The sequence below is a fragment of the Canis lupus genome, chromosome 8 (assembly GCF_048164855.1).
Source record: "Canis lupus baileyi chromosome 8, mCanLup2.hap1, whole genome shotgun sequence".
Taxonomy (NCBI): Eukaryota; Metazoa; Chordata; class Mammalia; order Carnivora; family Canidae; genus Canis; species Canis lupus.
The window spans coordinates 70109620-70125519 of NC_132845.1; the positions used below are offsets into that span (position 1 = coordinate 70109620).

Consider the following 15900-nt stretch of genomic DNA (forward strand, 5'->3'; position numbering starts at 1 on the left):
TGGGTGGCTTGAGGGCAGGATCCCGCATGGGTCATCTCTCGCCCCGCAGAGCCTGGCCCAGAGTGGGGCTGATGATAACAAATGCCAGATGCCTTGGACTAGGTTTGGGGCTAGAGTCAGCTCTGGGCTGAGCCCAGGCTTCTTTAGGAGCCATAGCATCACATGCACGTCCATCCCCCAACACCCAGAGCCAGCTTAGAGCTGGGTGTGAAGCTCAGAGGCTCTAAGCCCTCCAGCCAGAGGGGGGCTACAGAGTGGGCCACCTGGGGAGGGGACCACAGGGAGGATGCTGTGGGGATGGAGTAGCCAGGACAGGATGAACACATTTGCCTCACTGGTTTAGCGGAAACTTGGCCCAGTGAGGCCAGTGTAATCATCCCCATCTTCTAGAGAGTGACACTGAGGCCAGATGAGAGGCTTACCTGGATGCAGATGGCTCAGCCAGCCTGGGACCCTGGGCTCACATCCTCCTGAGTACCTGCCTCCTTCCCCCTGCAGGGAAGCTGTGGACAGGGGTTCAGAAAGACTGACTGCTCAGGAGTACAACACAGATGTGCAGCGGGTGGTGGTGCTGGGGACATTTATTTCTGACAAGGACAGGCCCAGTTTTGAGCTAAGGTACCCTCTCCCTACCCTCACTTGGAAACACTCTCTTCCCAGGGCTCCAGCAGCTGCAGGGCATGCCCCCAGTCCAGGATTTGTAGCCTGGACCAGGGACGAGGCTGAGGGGTAGGTGAGGACCCCTCAGGAGCCCCCCACGGCTGGAGGGCTGATCATGTGGTGGGTGTCATATCTTCTCACGCACACTGACTGCTCGGGGCCTGAAATGGGAGTGCTCCCGCGGATGTCATAGCTGCAGGGGAAGAGAGAGAAGAGGAACTCAGGGCCTGATCTAAGCCCCACAGTTACTGCCCACAGCTTGGAGCTCTAGGCATAGGAGCATTGGGGAAACTGAGGCTCAACTGGCCAGGCCGGCTTAGCCAAAGAGATCCAGGCTCTTCCTCTAAACTTCACAGATCCAGGGGCACCTGGGTGGCTCAGCAGTTAAGCGTCTGCCTTCAGCTCAGGGCATGATCCTGGAGTCCTGGGATCAAGTCCCATGTCAGGCTCCCTGCATGGAGCCTGCTTCTCCCTCTGCCTGCGTCTCTGCCTTTCTCTGTGTGTCTCTCATGAATAAATGAATAAAATCTTTAAAAAACATAAACTTCACAGATCCAGCAGTGCAGCACCCCCACTCTCCTCTATCCCTGCTCAGCTGATCCCCCTGTCTTTTGCATCTGGGTGTGCCCCACCGGGAGTATCTGGGGCCAGGCCCCACTCGCAAGTCCCGCGGTTGCCGCCAGGGGTCACATGGGGCCCGCTCCGAGAGCGCAGACTCGCCCTGCCCCCAACAGCTCCTGCCAGCAATTGGCAGGCCCAGAGGGATAGCGGAGGAGGGTTTCCTGTGCACACACACTCGCACGACCTGCTGTCTTCTGGGGGCATAAGAGGTGGTCCCGGTCAGAGACCCCACCCCTCCCAGGGGGCCCAGACCCTGTCCACTTACCAGGTGTAGATAAGCAGAGCAAGGAGGGCAGTGAGGAGGACAGCCAGCAGGACCGACAAAATGGCAATGATGACCACGGTGCCCGTGCTTTGGGGGCCTGGAGCAGCCTGCAGCCTCTCAGCTGAGGGGCATGAGGGGGTTTCCCCAGGCAGGCAGAGCAGTGGAAGGAGGAGAGATCCGACCTGAGAAGAGGGACCTGGGACGGCCTCCAGACTGACCATCCCTCTCCCCAGCTCGGGGAGGGGCACCGGCAGGCAGTGGGGTGGTAATGGTGCCTGTGATGGGGGGCTGGCTCCATCTCCCCAGCCCAGCCCATCCTCAGGAGCCCCCGGGCCCCAGACCCCCCCGCCCCAGTGTTTTACCAGCCCCTTACCTCGCTGTAGGTGGGTCTCGTTGGACCACTCTGTCTCAGCTACAGGTCCCTTGTCACTCATCACCAGGAACTTCACTCTGAGAAGAAGACCCAGGATAGGGAGTGAGGCCTCTGGCCCTGACTTTCAGGGCCTGGGAGATCGAGGGGTGGGGGACAGAAGTGCAGACTGGCCTAAAAGCCAGCCTTAGAACCCACCAGAAGGGGCCTCAATTCCAGCTGTGACATTTCCCAGCTGTGTTGCCTTGGGTGCATCCCTCACCATCACTGGTCCTTAATGTCCTCATTTAGGAAATGTGTGTGGAATGGTCTAGATTCCCAGCACCCAATATCAGTGAATCAAGACCCAAGTAAGGGGAGATGGGCTGGGGCACATCCTGCCTAGATGGGGAAACCTCCTGTGGGGTCCAGATGGCCCATGGGGGCAGAGGTGCAGGTGGTGGACCCTCTGCTCAAGAAAGAAGGGAGAAGTCACCGAGACCTCCCCAGCCCTGGCCCCTGCCCCACCCCCTCCCGCCCATAGAAAGCCAGGCATTGAGCAGGGAGCTGCCCCAGGCCGGGGTTTGGGCCCTGGCAGGAGCTCACCGGTAGGGGCCTGGGCCCGGCAGGGGGTGGTTGCAGCCCCTCTTGGTGGGGGAGCAGCTGGTATCATTGCCAACGCGGAGGACCCGGAGCTGGTTGCCTGGCTGGTTGCCCGGGTAGAGCAAGCGGTTGGCCATCAGTGTGAGGTAGTAGCCCCTCCGGGTGAAGTCTTCAGGGACAGGGATGTCCTCCACCCTCTGTGGGGCACTGAAGTTCTGGGTGGCTGAGGGTGACTGCAGGTCAGACGGTGAGGGCTGCAGGGGCGGGGCTCCCCCCCCACCTCCTGCCAGGCCAGACAGCCTTCCTGTCCCCCAGCCCCTCAAAACCTGCCAACCCTCCCCCACGCTTGCTGTTCCTCCCAGGCCTCCTGCCCCGTTCACAGAGGGAAACCGAGGCCCGCCCCCGCAGCACCCACCGTTGCTGTGGGCCACCACCAGCCAGATGGCATCAGAGTCAGAGATGCTGCGGTGACTGAACTGGCCCCTGGGCTGCTCCAGTGTGAAGGTGGACTGGGTGAGTGTCCCTGCCAGGCTGCGGTTTGAGAGCTGGGGCACGTAGCTGATGTGCTCTGGGGCAGATGGGGGGCAGATGGAAGAGGCTCAGCAGGACAGCCAAGCCCCCACAGCCTGGTCTGAGGGAGAAGTCATGGTTCTGGAAGCCCCAGCCTGAGGGGGGAGGCACAGACTTGATTCGGGAGCCCCGATCTGAGGGAGGAGTGGAGGCTTTCTCTAGAAGCTGCGGTGAGGCACAAATCAGGAGGCCTCCTAGCAACTCTGTGCCCGTGGGTCACAGGCGGGGGCCTGAGTCCAGCCCCTGCCCCTTGCCTTGCTAGTCTACTAGCAGGGGTCAAGAGGGAGATCCTGCCCCACCTGAGTCACTAGGGTCTCTGCCCTGCACGGGGCCTGGGGAAGCCATGGAGGCACAGGAGGCCCCTCCCCAGCAGCAGAAAGGGGAGGTGGCTTTCCCCCCCAGTCTCCAGAATCCTTTCCCTCTCTCCGTTGGGTTCAGTATGATTCATTTCCATTTCATTCAGCTCCAAAGGTTCAGGGCTACACCTCTCCTTCCGCAGAGCCCCCACTTCTGTCTCTGAGGCCTGGTGCACACTGCATACAGCAGGTACTTAATGTCCACTTAATGAGGGAGAAGGAGTAGAGTAGCCCAGATGAGAGGGGCTGCACCTCTTAAGTACCTCCAGTTTAAGAGCCCACAGTAACCAATGCCTGCAGCCATGCCTGGAGGGCTTCCAGAGCTTTCTTCATGGAGGGATGGTCCTTGTCAACATCTTTAAACCTCTCCTTCGGGACAGGAAGGAGGGGACAGTGGGGAGGCATTGGTGAGAATAGGATGGGGGCTCAGGACCCATGAGGATGAGGACCCTAAAGAGAGTGAGGAAGCGTTGCTCACTCTCCTGTCTTGGGCTGTGGGGACAGGTGTCTATCTCTTGTGACCTCTTTGGTGGGCCACCTCCCCTGACCCACCCAGACTTGGGGCTTGGGAGGCAGCTGGAGGAGGTAGATCTGTCCTCCTGAAGCTGGAGACAGAGTGCCCTGCTCCCCTTCACTCACCCAGGGCTGTCCCCCGCGGGAGGCAGGTCAGCAGCAGCAACAGTGGCACTGGCAGCCCATACTGACCCCCACTGAGCCCCATGGCCAGGCCGAGGGTCTGTCTGTCTGTCTGTCTGTCTGCAGCGTCCCAGGGGCTCCGCTATCTATCTGGATGGAGGAGGCTGCTTCTGGTACCTCCTGCAGCTCCTCCCAGGTCCCCCCTCTTTGCAAACAACTGGTTGGACAGGTTTGAGGGCAGAATCTGCAGGCCCCATGGATGTGGCATCCCAGGGAGGGGTCTGACGAGAACAATCAGTAGCTGCCCGTCAGGACAAGCCTGGACCCTCCCACCCCTGACTCCAAGAGGGCTTGGCCAGGGAGGGGTGGAGGAAGGAGGCTGGAGCTTGGGGTCCAGGTGGCCCCCGTGGCTCCAGCCAACAGGGCAACCTGGCACCATGGCTCTCCAGCCCCCTGTACTGGAGGAAGTTGCTCTCAAGGGGCTTGTCCAGGATCACTGGCCAGCCAGGGCAGAGCCTGGATGGGACGGTCACAGCCAAAGGCAAGCCTAGGGGTACTCTCTGCAGCCCGGGCTCTGGAAGGGGGGCTCCCCAACATCGCCCTTTCTCCTTTCATTATCCAGGTGAACTGGCCCCTCTTCTCCTTCCAGCTCTGGCCACTGCCAGGACAGGGCAATTCTTCCTCAGCAGAAGGGTCCTAGATGGGGTCTGGGGTAGGGGGTGGGGGTGCCGAGCCTGTACTAACCAACTCTCACCTGGATTGGAGCAACAGTCCCCTGTGGGGCAAGACCTGCCCCAAGCACAAGCTCCCCTCAGCCCAGCCTCTGCACCTGGGCAGAGCCTCCCTCCTAAAACCCAAATTCTTTTGGGGAGTACTTTATTTTTTTTTTTAAGATTTTATTTATTCATGAGAGACACAGAGAGACAGAGACACAGGCAGAGGGAGAAGCAGGCTCTATGCAGGGAGCCCGATGTGGGACTCGATCCTGGGACTCTAGGGTCACGCCCTAGGCTGAAGGGGGTGCTGAGCCGCTGAGCCACCGGGCTGCCTGGGGGAATACTTTAAAAAAACATTTATTTTAATTTTTTGAGGATTTATTTATTCGAGAGTAAGAGAGCATGAGCAGGAAGGGCAGAGGGAGAGAGAACCCCAAGCAGACTCTACCCTGAGCACAGAACCCAATGCTGGGCTCGATCTCATGATCCCAAGATCATGACCTAAGCTGAAACCAAGGGTCAGACACCTAACCGATTATGGCACCCAGGCATCCCTAAAACACATTTTAAAAAAACAATTATGAATATTCTTTAGTTATTATAATGCATTTACATGCTATCTGATTGCCAGCCCACATACACTATTTTTTTTATCCCCAAAAGTACTTATAGTACTTATTTATATTATAGTGAACTTCAAAGGGGCAGATAATCCTATCGACTCTGTAATTAATTGCCTGGTTGATTTTTTTGTGACACTAACTCTACTCAGACATGCTAACAGATAGTTTCAGATTTTTCAGGATTTGAAATCACTGTATTTCCATTGGTGATCAACTCAGCCCCAAGGGAACTTGGGGCCGATACCAGAGTGAAAGCTCAGGGCAGGCTAATGAGGTCAGGGTGAGTGTGGGTATCTGTGTGCAGGGAGGCTCAGCCAAAGGGCCACCAAGAGGGCCTCTTTAACCTGGGACGAGCTCCCATATGTACCCAGGGTGTCCATAGCCCATTCGGGGTACCACTGGCTCGGTTTGTCCTGCCAAGCACAGGTATGAGTGCTCCTTCCCAGACTCGCAGGCCTGCAGGAGTCCTTCCTAGTCCCGCAGAATTCATCCTGGGGCTGCCGCAGGTGACAGCAAGGGAGCTGGCGGCAGACAAGCACAGGCTCAGCCAGGCCAGGGGATGCTCTCTCTCCCACGTTCCTGGACAGGAGCCTGGGCAGCTGAGGGCCAGCCCTGCTCGGGCACAGCTGGACATCACCAGAGTAAGCAGCTCCCAGCCATGCCACTATGGCAGAATTGGTGACAGCGACAAGAAGGACCAGGGCAGACTCCTGGCCAGACATGCCACCTCCTCCCACAGCCATCTTCCTAGCCTGAGTCCGCACCAGAACTTTGGCCAAACTCAGCAGAGGAGAGAAGCCGTGTGAAGCAACCGATATTGGGCCGACAGCCCGAGAGAATGGACACCAGGAACCAGAGTTGCTGTGATTCAGAAAACAAAGGCTGATGTATCCTACACCTCGGAGTTCACAGACATTCATGCCTGGTCTGCGTGTGCGTGTGCGTGTGTGTGTGTGTTCTAGTCAGCTTCTGGATGTTCTGATTCACTTCTTGGATCAATCTGTCTATTTGGGCATCAGTATCAGGCCATTTCAGACAGTAACTTTATGCTACATTCTCGACCACAGTATAAATGATTTCCCCCAACTATATTAATTGGCCGTATCATTATTTGACGAATACCTCTTTTCTCCATTAACAGGAAAACCCCCACTGCATCCCCAGCGCTGAGCCCAGGGTCTGGCCCAATAATTGTGCTCAGTAACTTTTTTAAAAAATTTTATTTATTCATGAGAGACACACAGAGAGAGGCCAAGACACAGGCAGAGGGAGAAGCAGGCTCCTTGTGGGGAGCCTGATGTGGGACTCGATCCCAGGACCCCAGGATCAGGAGCTAAACCAAAGGCAGACACTCAACCTCTGAGCTGCCCAGGTGCCCCTCAGTAACTATTTTGACTGCTAAGATGAACACCTCTCTGCTCTGTGTATCTGGCCAGGTGGCCCATGGGTACCATCTTGTTTTACATCATTGGGCTGACAACTACCATGTTGTGGCTTCAGGGTAGAGCCCAGCTCTCTTCCCTGGTCCAGATGTCCCCAGCCCAGTGAGTCCCAGTGTGAAAGGAGTGAGCCCAGGATGCCCGGGGGGGGGGGGGGCATGCCAAGCCCTAGGGAATAGTCTGTTCCCAAGGACCTACCTTGCCTTGTACCTTTGGGGTGACTCATGGGATGAGGTGGGGCTTCCACCCGCCCCCAAACACAGAACAGCCAGCTAAAGGCTCACCCAGCTCCATGTCACCAAACAAGGCATCAGCTCCATGGCAACCATCACACCCTGTCCCATGGAGGTGCTCAGGATGAAGCTCTGGCACTTCCAGGGGCAGGAAGTCCCTTCCTCACCCTCCCCAGCACAGTGATGCCCCAGATCTGCAGTCTAGATCTGCAGAGGAATGCCTCCTTTGAGTGAAATCTCACAAATTTGGGGCCAAGAGGTAAGTGACCCTGGCTCATCCCTGATTCACCTAAGCCTGGGGCCAAGTCCGTCCTGTTCTGGGCCTACATCTCCCCAGCCAGACACAGAGCAGCTGGAGGTCAGAAGACTGAAGCCATTTTAGTTGCTACGTTCAGTGCAGCTGCCACACTGTTTATTGGGGGACTATTCTGTGCCAGGGCCACTGTGGGCACGGGCCACGGCCGAAGCTCTACATGTGAAGTGGAGGCTGGGTAAAAGGTGGGCATTTTCTCCGCTCATTCCTCCCTCCAATAGGCCATCAGAGAGGCCAGCAGCTCTGCCCACAGAGCACCCCACTCAGAAGAGGCACTCGGAGATGTCTGATGACCTGAGTGCACTCTCTGCCCCCAAGTCCTCCTGCCCATCCCCCCACCTGCACCCCACGGCACCCCCAGCCCCATGAGGTTCAGACAAGGACAGGTTCCAGTCACAGGGATTAGAGGGCAAGGCTGAGCGTGGGGGTTCCATGGAACCCTCAGGGGGAATTTGAGCCACCTGCTCTGGGGAGCAGAGGGAGCGGGGCTGAAGACAAGGAAGGAGAGGCCAGGATGACTAATGAAGCATTCCTCTCTGTCCCTCAGGGAGAGAAGTCAGGGAAAGAATGGTTGTCAAGGGCAACACATTCTTGCCCTTGGGTAACTCTAGCCCGTGTCACCCACAGGGAGTGGGGTTTCGGGGAGGCCAGGACTGGAGAGTCTGAGTCAAGGAGCTTGGAAAGATCTTTGCTCATTTTACAGAGGAGAAACTGAGGCCAGGCCAGGGCTGTCTGGTGGGGCTCACCCGGCAAATAAGGCATAAAGAAGAACCCTGTGTTCCTGTCTCACTCTTGGGCGTCCAGGATCAGGGGCGTCCAGGCTGGAACCAGTGTAGCGGATGGAAGGAGAGGGACAGGACATGGCTATCATGGGGGTGGGGGAGGGCCGCCCCGAAAGCTGGGTCAGGGACAGCGAGCAGGGTGAGGGCCAGGGCTGAGCGCAGGTATAGCCCGGCCTACCCTCAAGTCCATTCTGAAGCCTGCTCGGTGGTCCCCCAGGCCCTGTCCTACCTCCAAGCCTTTGTGCACAAAAGCCGCTGCCCTCAGCTCACCTGCTGGCTCCGGGTTACACGACATCTCACCCTGCCCCTGCTCCCTGGGCCCCACCTCGTGAACACTCTTGCCCCCTGTGCTGTAATGGTGGGTGGCTTAGTCCTCTTATAGCACGATGCCACAGGCGGGTGCTCAAACAAGCCTCAGGGTGCCTGGCCTGCTTCAGTAAAGTGTGCAGTTCCTGATCTCGGGGTCGTGAGGTCAAGCCCCACGTGGGGCATAGAGCTTACCCAAAAGTGAAAACCAAGCGACTGTTCTCTCACACTGGAAGCCCAAGATCCAGCTGGTTTCTTCTGGGACCTCTCTCCCTGGCCTGCGCACGGCTGCCCTCTTGCTGCCTGGTCACATGGTTTCTCCTCTGCACATGCAACCCTGGTGTCGGTGTCCTAATCTATAATGGTGCCAATCAGATTGGATTACGACCCACTCTAAAGGCCTTACTTAGGGACGCCTGGGTGGCTCAGTGGTTGAGCATCTGTCTGCCTTCGGCTCAGGGCCTGATCCTGGAGTCCCAGGATCGAGTCCCACATCGGGCTCTCTGCATGGAACCTGCTTCTCCCTCTGCCTGTGTCTCTGCCTCTCTCTCTGCGTCTCTCATGAATAAATAAATAAAATCTTTAAACAAAGAAAGAAAAAGGCCTTACTTGATTCCCTCTTTAGAAACCCTGTCTCCGGGATCCCTGGGTGGCGCAGCGGTTTGGCGCCTGCCTTTGGCCCAGGGCGCGATCCTGGAGACCCAGGATCGAATCCCACATCGGGCTCCCGGTGCATGGAGCCTGCTTCTCCCTCTGTCTGTGTCTCTGCCTCTCTCTCTCTCTGTAACTATCATAAATAAATAAAAATTAAAAAAAAAAAATTAAAAAAAAAAAAAAAAAAAAAAAAAAAAGAAACCCTGTCTCCAAATACAGTTGCATTCTCAGACACTAGGGGTTAGAGCTTCCATGTATGAATTTTCCACAATTCCTTCTATCATGGCAGGTGCACCTCCCCTGTGTGTGGGTCACTCTCTAAGGACAGGGAATGAATCTGAGCGCTCTGTATGGTCCATAGGATCTCTGGGCTGGGTTTCCAGGTCCTGCCCAGAAGTGGTACCCAGTAACTGCCTCTCCCCCATCCCCCTGCCCCCACACCACTCTTCTCCCTCCCCCTCCCTTCAAAGGAGCCAGCAGGTGGGGTAAGCAGGCTGCAGAGTGAGGAGTGAGGGCTGGGTCCTTCTGTTCCTGTTTCCTTTCTGGCCCTCCACCTGAGGCCAGGCACCTTCCCAGGGCCGCTGGGGGCAGGGATAAGAAGTGCTCCAGGGAGCCGGGGGTGGGGTGGAGGGGGGGTAGGCAGTGGGCTGGGCTGCCAGGGGCCTGCTGCCCAGCTGTGTGGCCGGGAGCTGTATGTGCCATCCGTGCTCCAGCCTGCAAAGCGTTCTTGTGCCTCCACAAGAAGGGGAGGGGATAGGGGGCTCTGGGGTGGCGGCAACTAATGGTCAAAACGACAGCTTTGTCTTCCTCTGAAGTAATAAAAACGATCTCAGAGGAAGGTAGAAACACTCATTAACGGATCATCTGCACATCAGGCCCTTTCGGTCACGGCATCTCCTTGCCCCTCACAGCAGCCCTGGGTGATGATGATGGGCCTCTTGTACAGACATGACCACTAAGGCTCCCAGGTGAGGTGTGACAAGTCCAAGGGCTGGACTGGGGAGGCCCTCACTCTCCCCAGTGTTGGTCACAGAGCCCAGCAAAGCTCTCAAGAACTCCCAGCATTTAAAGAAATGAATATAAAGCCAAGCATCAGCTAGGCCCCCGCCCTGGCTGCCTGGGGCCTGGCCACCTTCCCAGAGTGGCTGCCTGGCTGCCGTGCTGACCTCCTAGCTCCTGCCACTCCCTTCTTCCATTTGGGGCCTTCCCTTTCTGCTCTGTGCACTCCCAGAGCCAGCACTGGAGAATCACAGAAAGGTGTCCCTTCCCCACAAGGACTTAGTCCCTCACCCACACCCAGATACACAAGCATGGCCCACCTGTGGTGGGGGCTTGAGTCTGGACTTCTCGCTGTGGCTGCCAGAGAGGGTGACTTTCCAGGCTCCCATGCAGCCAGGGTGACCAGTCATGCACCCACACCAGACAAAGAAGTGGGAGCTGAGGATAGCTCTTCTGGCTGCCCTAGTGGCCACCATGCCCAGCTTCCAGATGCAACCAGGCCAGAAGCCCCCACGGTGGGACCCAAGGAATGCAGTTTGTTCTGTGCTGGGATTCCCCATGTGATCTCCAACCCTGGCTCTCTCAGAGCTTCCAGGAGTTTCCCAATCCCCTCTAGAACATTCCTTCCTCCCCTAACTCACCAAGGTTGGTTCCTGCTGTTTGTGGCTGAGAATACACTGGTGGCAGGGGTGGGGTGGGGGGTGGGGGGTGTTAGTTGGAGGGGGGGTGTTCCCGGTCCCCATGGAGACTGAGCCATCTTGAGTGTTCTTGGGTGGGTGAAAGAGACCCCACATTTCCTACCACTGGAATATAGTTCTATCCAATTAAAAATGATTAAGAAGTGATTCATCCAGATGAGACAAGCAGCGAGTGACCGAACCTGTGACAGGTAAATGACAGGGCTTCTATTTTCTTTTCCTCCCAAATTATTCCAGTCACAAAGGACCACCTTTTCTATGTACTGTCCAGGGAGTGAGTGAGTGGTTGCCAGGGTCTGAGAGGTGACTGCCTCGTGGGTACAGTTCAGTGTCTTTCAGGATGATTAAAATGGTGAATCACCATCTCTGTGAATATGCTAGAAATTAGCGAATTGAAGTAGATATATCGCATGGTATTTGAATTATATCTCAAGGAAGCCGATTTTTTTTCATATTTTATTTATTCATGAGAGACACACAGAGAGAGAGAGAGAGAGAGAGAGGCAGAGACACAGGCAGAGGGAGAAGCAGGCTCCATGCAGGGAGCCCGATGTGGGACTCAATCCCGGGACTCCAGGATCATGCCCTGGACTGAAGGTAGGCACTAAACCACTGAGCCACCCAGGTGTCTCAGAAGCTGATATTTTTTTGAAAAGAATATGAAGATGTGTTTGCCTTTTATGAATTAATCAGTCAACAAATGTTTTTAAGCACTCATTGGGGAGCCAGGCACTGTGCTAGCTCTAGGGGCACCATGGTGAGCAAACCAGATATGGTTCCTGCCCCCTGGAGTTTCCAGTTCAGTGGGAGAGATGCAAAACTCACCATTTTAAATGTTTAATTACAAAATGGAAAATGTTCTGAGAAGGGAAAGAACAGGGACCCAGGAGAGCTGAAGGGTCACAGGGCTTCCTTGAAGAAGTGATACAGGAGCTGAGGGATGATCTACAGAAGCAAGGTGGAGAAAGTTTTACACTGAGGTGGGGAAAGCAAGTGCAAAGGCCCTGTGGGGAGGGCTAACCAGGGACCGCTGTCACTGGACTACAGGGAGCAAGAGATGGATCAATGGACCTCAAAACTGAGGTGGTGAATTTAGATTCTGGTCTGGCAGCAGAAGTCTCTCCAAGTTGTGAGCAAAGCTGGACACCATCAGGTTCATAATCTGGTCCCTCTGGATACTGGGAGGAGGATGGGTGTGGGGGTCAGGAACACCATGTGGAGAGACCAGCTAAAGATGGGGTGGCTGGCTGGAGATTGCAGGGATGATGGGCAGGAACGTGTGGTTCAGAGGTACACGTGAACCCAGAATGGTGAGAGGGAGCGGTGCTCTCCCCCCCTTCCCTTTCTACCTGTGTCATCTTGATTCCTTTGATTTTGGGTCTGATGAGTCATCTGTGAGTCATCACCCCCACAGTCACCACTGTTTTTTCCTTTTTTAACAATGAACTTGTTTTTAGCCACTGAGCCATTATGTTACAGGCCAGTGGATTTGGAGGCCCTTCCTCAAATACAGCCCTGGGGAAAATTTATTTATTTATTTATTTATTAATTATTATTATTATTTATTTTAATATGCAGTTTCTTTTCTTTCTTTCTTTCTTTCTTTTTTTTAAATTTTCTTTATTTATTCATGAGAGGTGCAGAGAGAGGCAGAGACACAGGCAGAGGGAGAAGCAGGCTCCATGCAGGGAGCCCAAGACTCATTCCAGGGTCTCCAGGATCACACCCTGGGCTGAAGGCGGCGCTAAACCGTTGAGCCACCTGGGCTGCCCCTGGGGAAAATTTAAAAGACTATTTAAGAAAAGATTCACCATAACATGGCTGTCACTACACACTCTGCTCAAGGCTGTCATGAGCTGGCCTGTACGGGGCTAGGGTCCAGCTGGTGGCCCTCTGGAGCATGACTGTGGAGCAGAACGCCCTGCCTTGGCTCCCTGGGGCCCAGTGAGGTGGTGGCCATGCTTGGCCATGACTAATCCTGCTCCCCCTCCTCCGTGTGGATTTGTTTTTGGCTTTGGTTTGGTTTTTTTATGATTTTATTTACTTATTTGGGAGAAAGAGAAAGAGAGAGAGAGAGAGCACAGCAGGGGTGGGGCAGAGGGAGAAGCAGACTCCGCTGAGCAGGAAGCCAGATGTGGGGCTCGATTCCAGGACCCTAGGATCACGACCTAAGCTGAAGGCAGCTTAACCGACTGAGCCACCCAGGCGCCCCCTCCATGTGGATTCTGTGACACCCTGGCATGCTTGCCATCACAGCCCTGGGCCAGAACACCCACAGTCCGCAGGGATCTCAGGATGGCCTCCCACTGACCCAGGGTAGGCCTCCATCCTTGAAAATATTAACTTGTTAATGTTCTTCTGAACTCCCCCATTTGCTAAGATGGTATCCCCAGAACCTCCTTTTCTGGGGGTCTGCTCTGAGGCAGGCTGGGGGATAGAGCCACCTGCAGGACATAAAGTGCCTCCATTTTTCAGTCACCCAAGCATGGCCCATCAGAAACCCAAGCATCACCTCTCCTGGAGCATCTCCCTCATCTCTGGAGTCGCAGCTCCTCAGATCGCCCCCTGAACACTCTAAAATCTCCCCTCCAATTCCCTTTGTCTGCCCCAGTTCCATTTGCCTGGAAGACCAGGCCAGTCTCCCTCATCCTGGCCTCATAGCCCCTCATCCCTGCTGCCAACCCTTGGGCACCACCCCTGCCACCACGGGGTGAGACTGTTTACACCTGGTCTCCCTAACTCTCTCACTCTCTCTTCCTCCTGCCTTCCCTCCGCTACTTGATTCACTTCGCTGCGCCCCTCAAGACTCATCTCAGAAGTCACCCTTGGGAAGCCACCTTGACCTTCAGGTGGGGTCACTTTCTTCCCTTGGGTTATGCTTTACCCACTGGGCTGCAATGTCTCCCTGGAGGCTGTCTTCAAGGTCAAGGCCCAGATGGCCAGATGGGGTGAAAACAACTCCTCAGCAGGGCTCCAGGGTGTTGTTCAGAAGCGAAGCGCAGCCCTGGGCACACATGGGGCATCACTGGAGCTGTGTCTAGGGTCAGTATAAGCCAAAATAGGGCCCTGGGACACATAAAAGGTTAGGGCAATATCTGCTCCTGTCTTATCCTCCAGCTCTGAGCTGGTTCATTCATGTTTTCACTCAGCAAACACCAGCCTCTTCCTCTTCGCCATACCCACCTGGACAGGCCCCAAGCTGGGCATTCAGGCCTAGAGGGCCTCTCCATCTGGTGCTGGAGCCAGCCTGGACAGGACAGTACAAGATGGGCTCTGCTGGATATAGCTGGTGAGAGTGGAAGGCACTTTTAATCCTTCTCCGATTCCAAGAGGTCAGGAGGGTCCTAGATTCCATAGCAGCAGAATTCCAAAAGTGGCTGCCCAAACGGGCTGGCTCCCCATAGCCAGATGTCACTCAGGACGCTGGAGCCTGAGCTCCTGACTGCATTCCAATCTGCTTCTGCCTGCACCTGGAGGGTGTCTTGTGGCTGGTGGGAGTGTAGGTAGGATGGGAGATAAACCACTAGGGGCCAGGGGTTCATGGGTTTTTGAAAGCAAACCTCCCTGGTGTTCTCCTGGGAGGGAGCAATGCTAAAGCCACAGAAGCTGCATTGGTGGTTGGCTTCTTGGCCCTGAGGTGAAGGGTGGGTTTCCCTGGGGCCCATTAGGCCATGGGGCATCCCCAAAGTGCAGTTAGGGCTACCAGCCAAAGGGACAGGCTCAGGGCAGACCCGGGGCTGGACGGGTGAAGCCAGGCTGGGTCCTGGGTGCAGATGCGTCTCTCCCCCACCCAGCGTGGGCACCACTTGGTGATGGAGGAGCCAGACCACTGTTAATTCACCTCTGAAGAGGGCAGGCATACGTGGGCCATCGCTGGGCGCCATTGGGGGGCCTGAATGCTGGGAGCCGCAGTCAGGCTGGGGAAGCAAGGAGCAGCCCAAGGGCACGGGAGGTGGGGCCGGGCGGGCGGCGGCAGTGGACAGAGGGCGAGGACGAGTCGCCGAGCCTCAGTTTCTCAATGTACAGAACGGTGGCGGTTGTGCAGACTGGACAGCACATAGTAGGCCCTCAGGCGGGAGCGTGACTGCTCAGCCATCTGACTTGGCCGAGATGAGGCCTGGAGCCCGAGACCCCACTGCGTGGCGGGGGCTCTTAGGCCTCAGGTCACTGCAGGAGGCCCCCAGCCTGGAGTCCAGCCGCTCTGTGAATAGGAGTGCGCGTGCGCGGGGCCCAGCTGCGGCGCATCGGCGCCCCCGTGTGGCCACAGCAGGAACCACCGGCCTTGCGAACCCTCGGTCGTTAGCGGGGACGCCGGATGATGGGGGGAGGCTCCCCGCCTCAGAGAGCTCTTTAAGGTGATCATCTAAGGAGTGTGAATCCGAGGGTATGTGACAGTCTGAAGGCGTGACAGGCCTAACAGTAACATCTCACATCTGGACATGTGGGCATCACAGGTCCAGAGCGGTGAATGAGCTCCCCAAGATCAGGACTGGCTCTGCCTGAGGCCCCATGTCTAACACTCTCAGTGGCATGCAGCAGGTGCTTAATAAGTGTTTGTGGCGTGAGAACGAGTAAGCCATCTGTGTGTGCAGCAGGGCTGGACGTGGGGGAATCAGTGGTCAGACGGTCACAACGTGCATCTCGTCACTCGGACCTTCTGACCACCCTCTGAAAGGGCCCAAGGATAATGAGGCGCCTCTGAAGGCCCCAGACACTGGAAGGTGGGGTGGAGAGACAGAGGGAGGCTCGGCCCCATACACCCTGTGACGGGCCCGCCCAATCCTCTGACGGCCCCCTTCCCGGATCCTATCCTGGAAGCTTCTCCACGTTACCTGTAGTGTCTCTCTCAGGAGGCCAGGCAGAGCAGGTAAGGATGGAAGTGGGACTGCATGCTAGCCTGACCCTGACGCTCCCTGGGGACGGCAGAACAGGAAAGGCAAAGGCAAGCCTGCTAGTGGTGGTGATGTGTGAAACAAAGACAAAAGAGAAATTACTAAATTTCCTTACTGCCTACAGCCCACTGACAAGTCCTTGAAACAGGCAGAGTGACATTCCTCTAGGGACTCAGCTGCCTCGA

The 15900-nt window shown here is 56.2% G+C and overlaps 1 protein-coding gene across 1 annotated transcript; it reads right to left on the reverse strand.

Moving 5' to 3' along the window:
- Positions 1–563: 563 nt before the first annotated feature.
- Positions 564–4279, reverse strand: UPK3BL2 (uroplakin 3B like 2). The gene is made up of 6 exons (XM_072833995.1): positions 4064–4279; positions 2914–3066; positions 2502–2721; positions 1920–1996; positions 1547–1667; positions 564–853 (listed from the first exon to the last, which is right to left on the reverse strand). Exons 1-6 carry the CDS (start codon positions 4143–4145, stop codon positions 745–747), a joined length of 762 nt encoding a protein of 253 aa, XP_072690096.1. The 5' UTR covers positions 4146–4279; the 3' UTR covers positions 564–744.
- Between the last annotated feature and the right edge of the window lie 11621 nt (positions 4280–15900).

What these genes read in the sequence shown, in the direction of transcription:
- UPK3BL2 (XM_072833995.1), bottom strand. Translation starts at nt 4,145, where the DNA reads ATGGGGCTCAGTGGGGGTCAGTATGGGCTGCCAGTGCCACTGTTGCTG. An exon ending in CCCGCGGGGGACAGCCCTGG is followed by an intron (nt 3,067 to 4,063) that starts GTGAGTGAAGGG and finishes CATCTGCCCCAG; the next exon opens with AGCACATCAGCTACGTGCCC. An exon ending in GGTGGTGGCCCACAGCAACG is followed by an intron (nt 2,722 to 2,913) that starts GTGGGTGCTGCG and finishes AGTCACCCTCAG; the next exon opens with CCACCCAGAACTTCAGTGCC.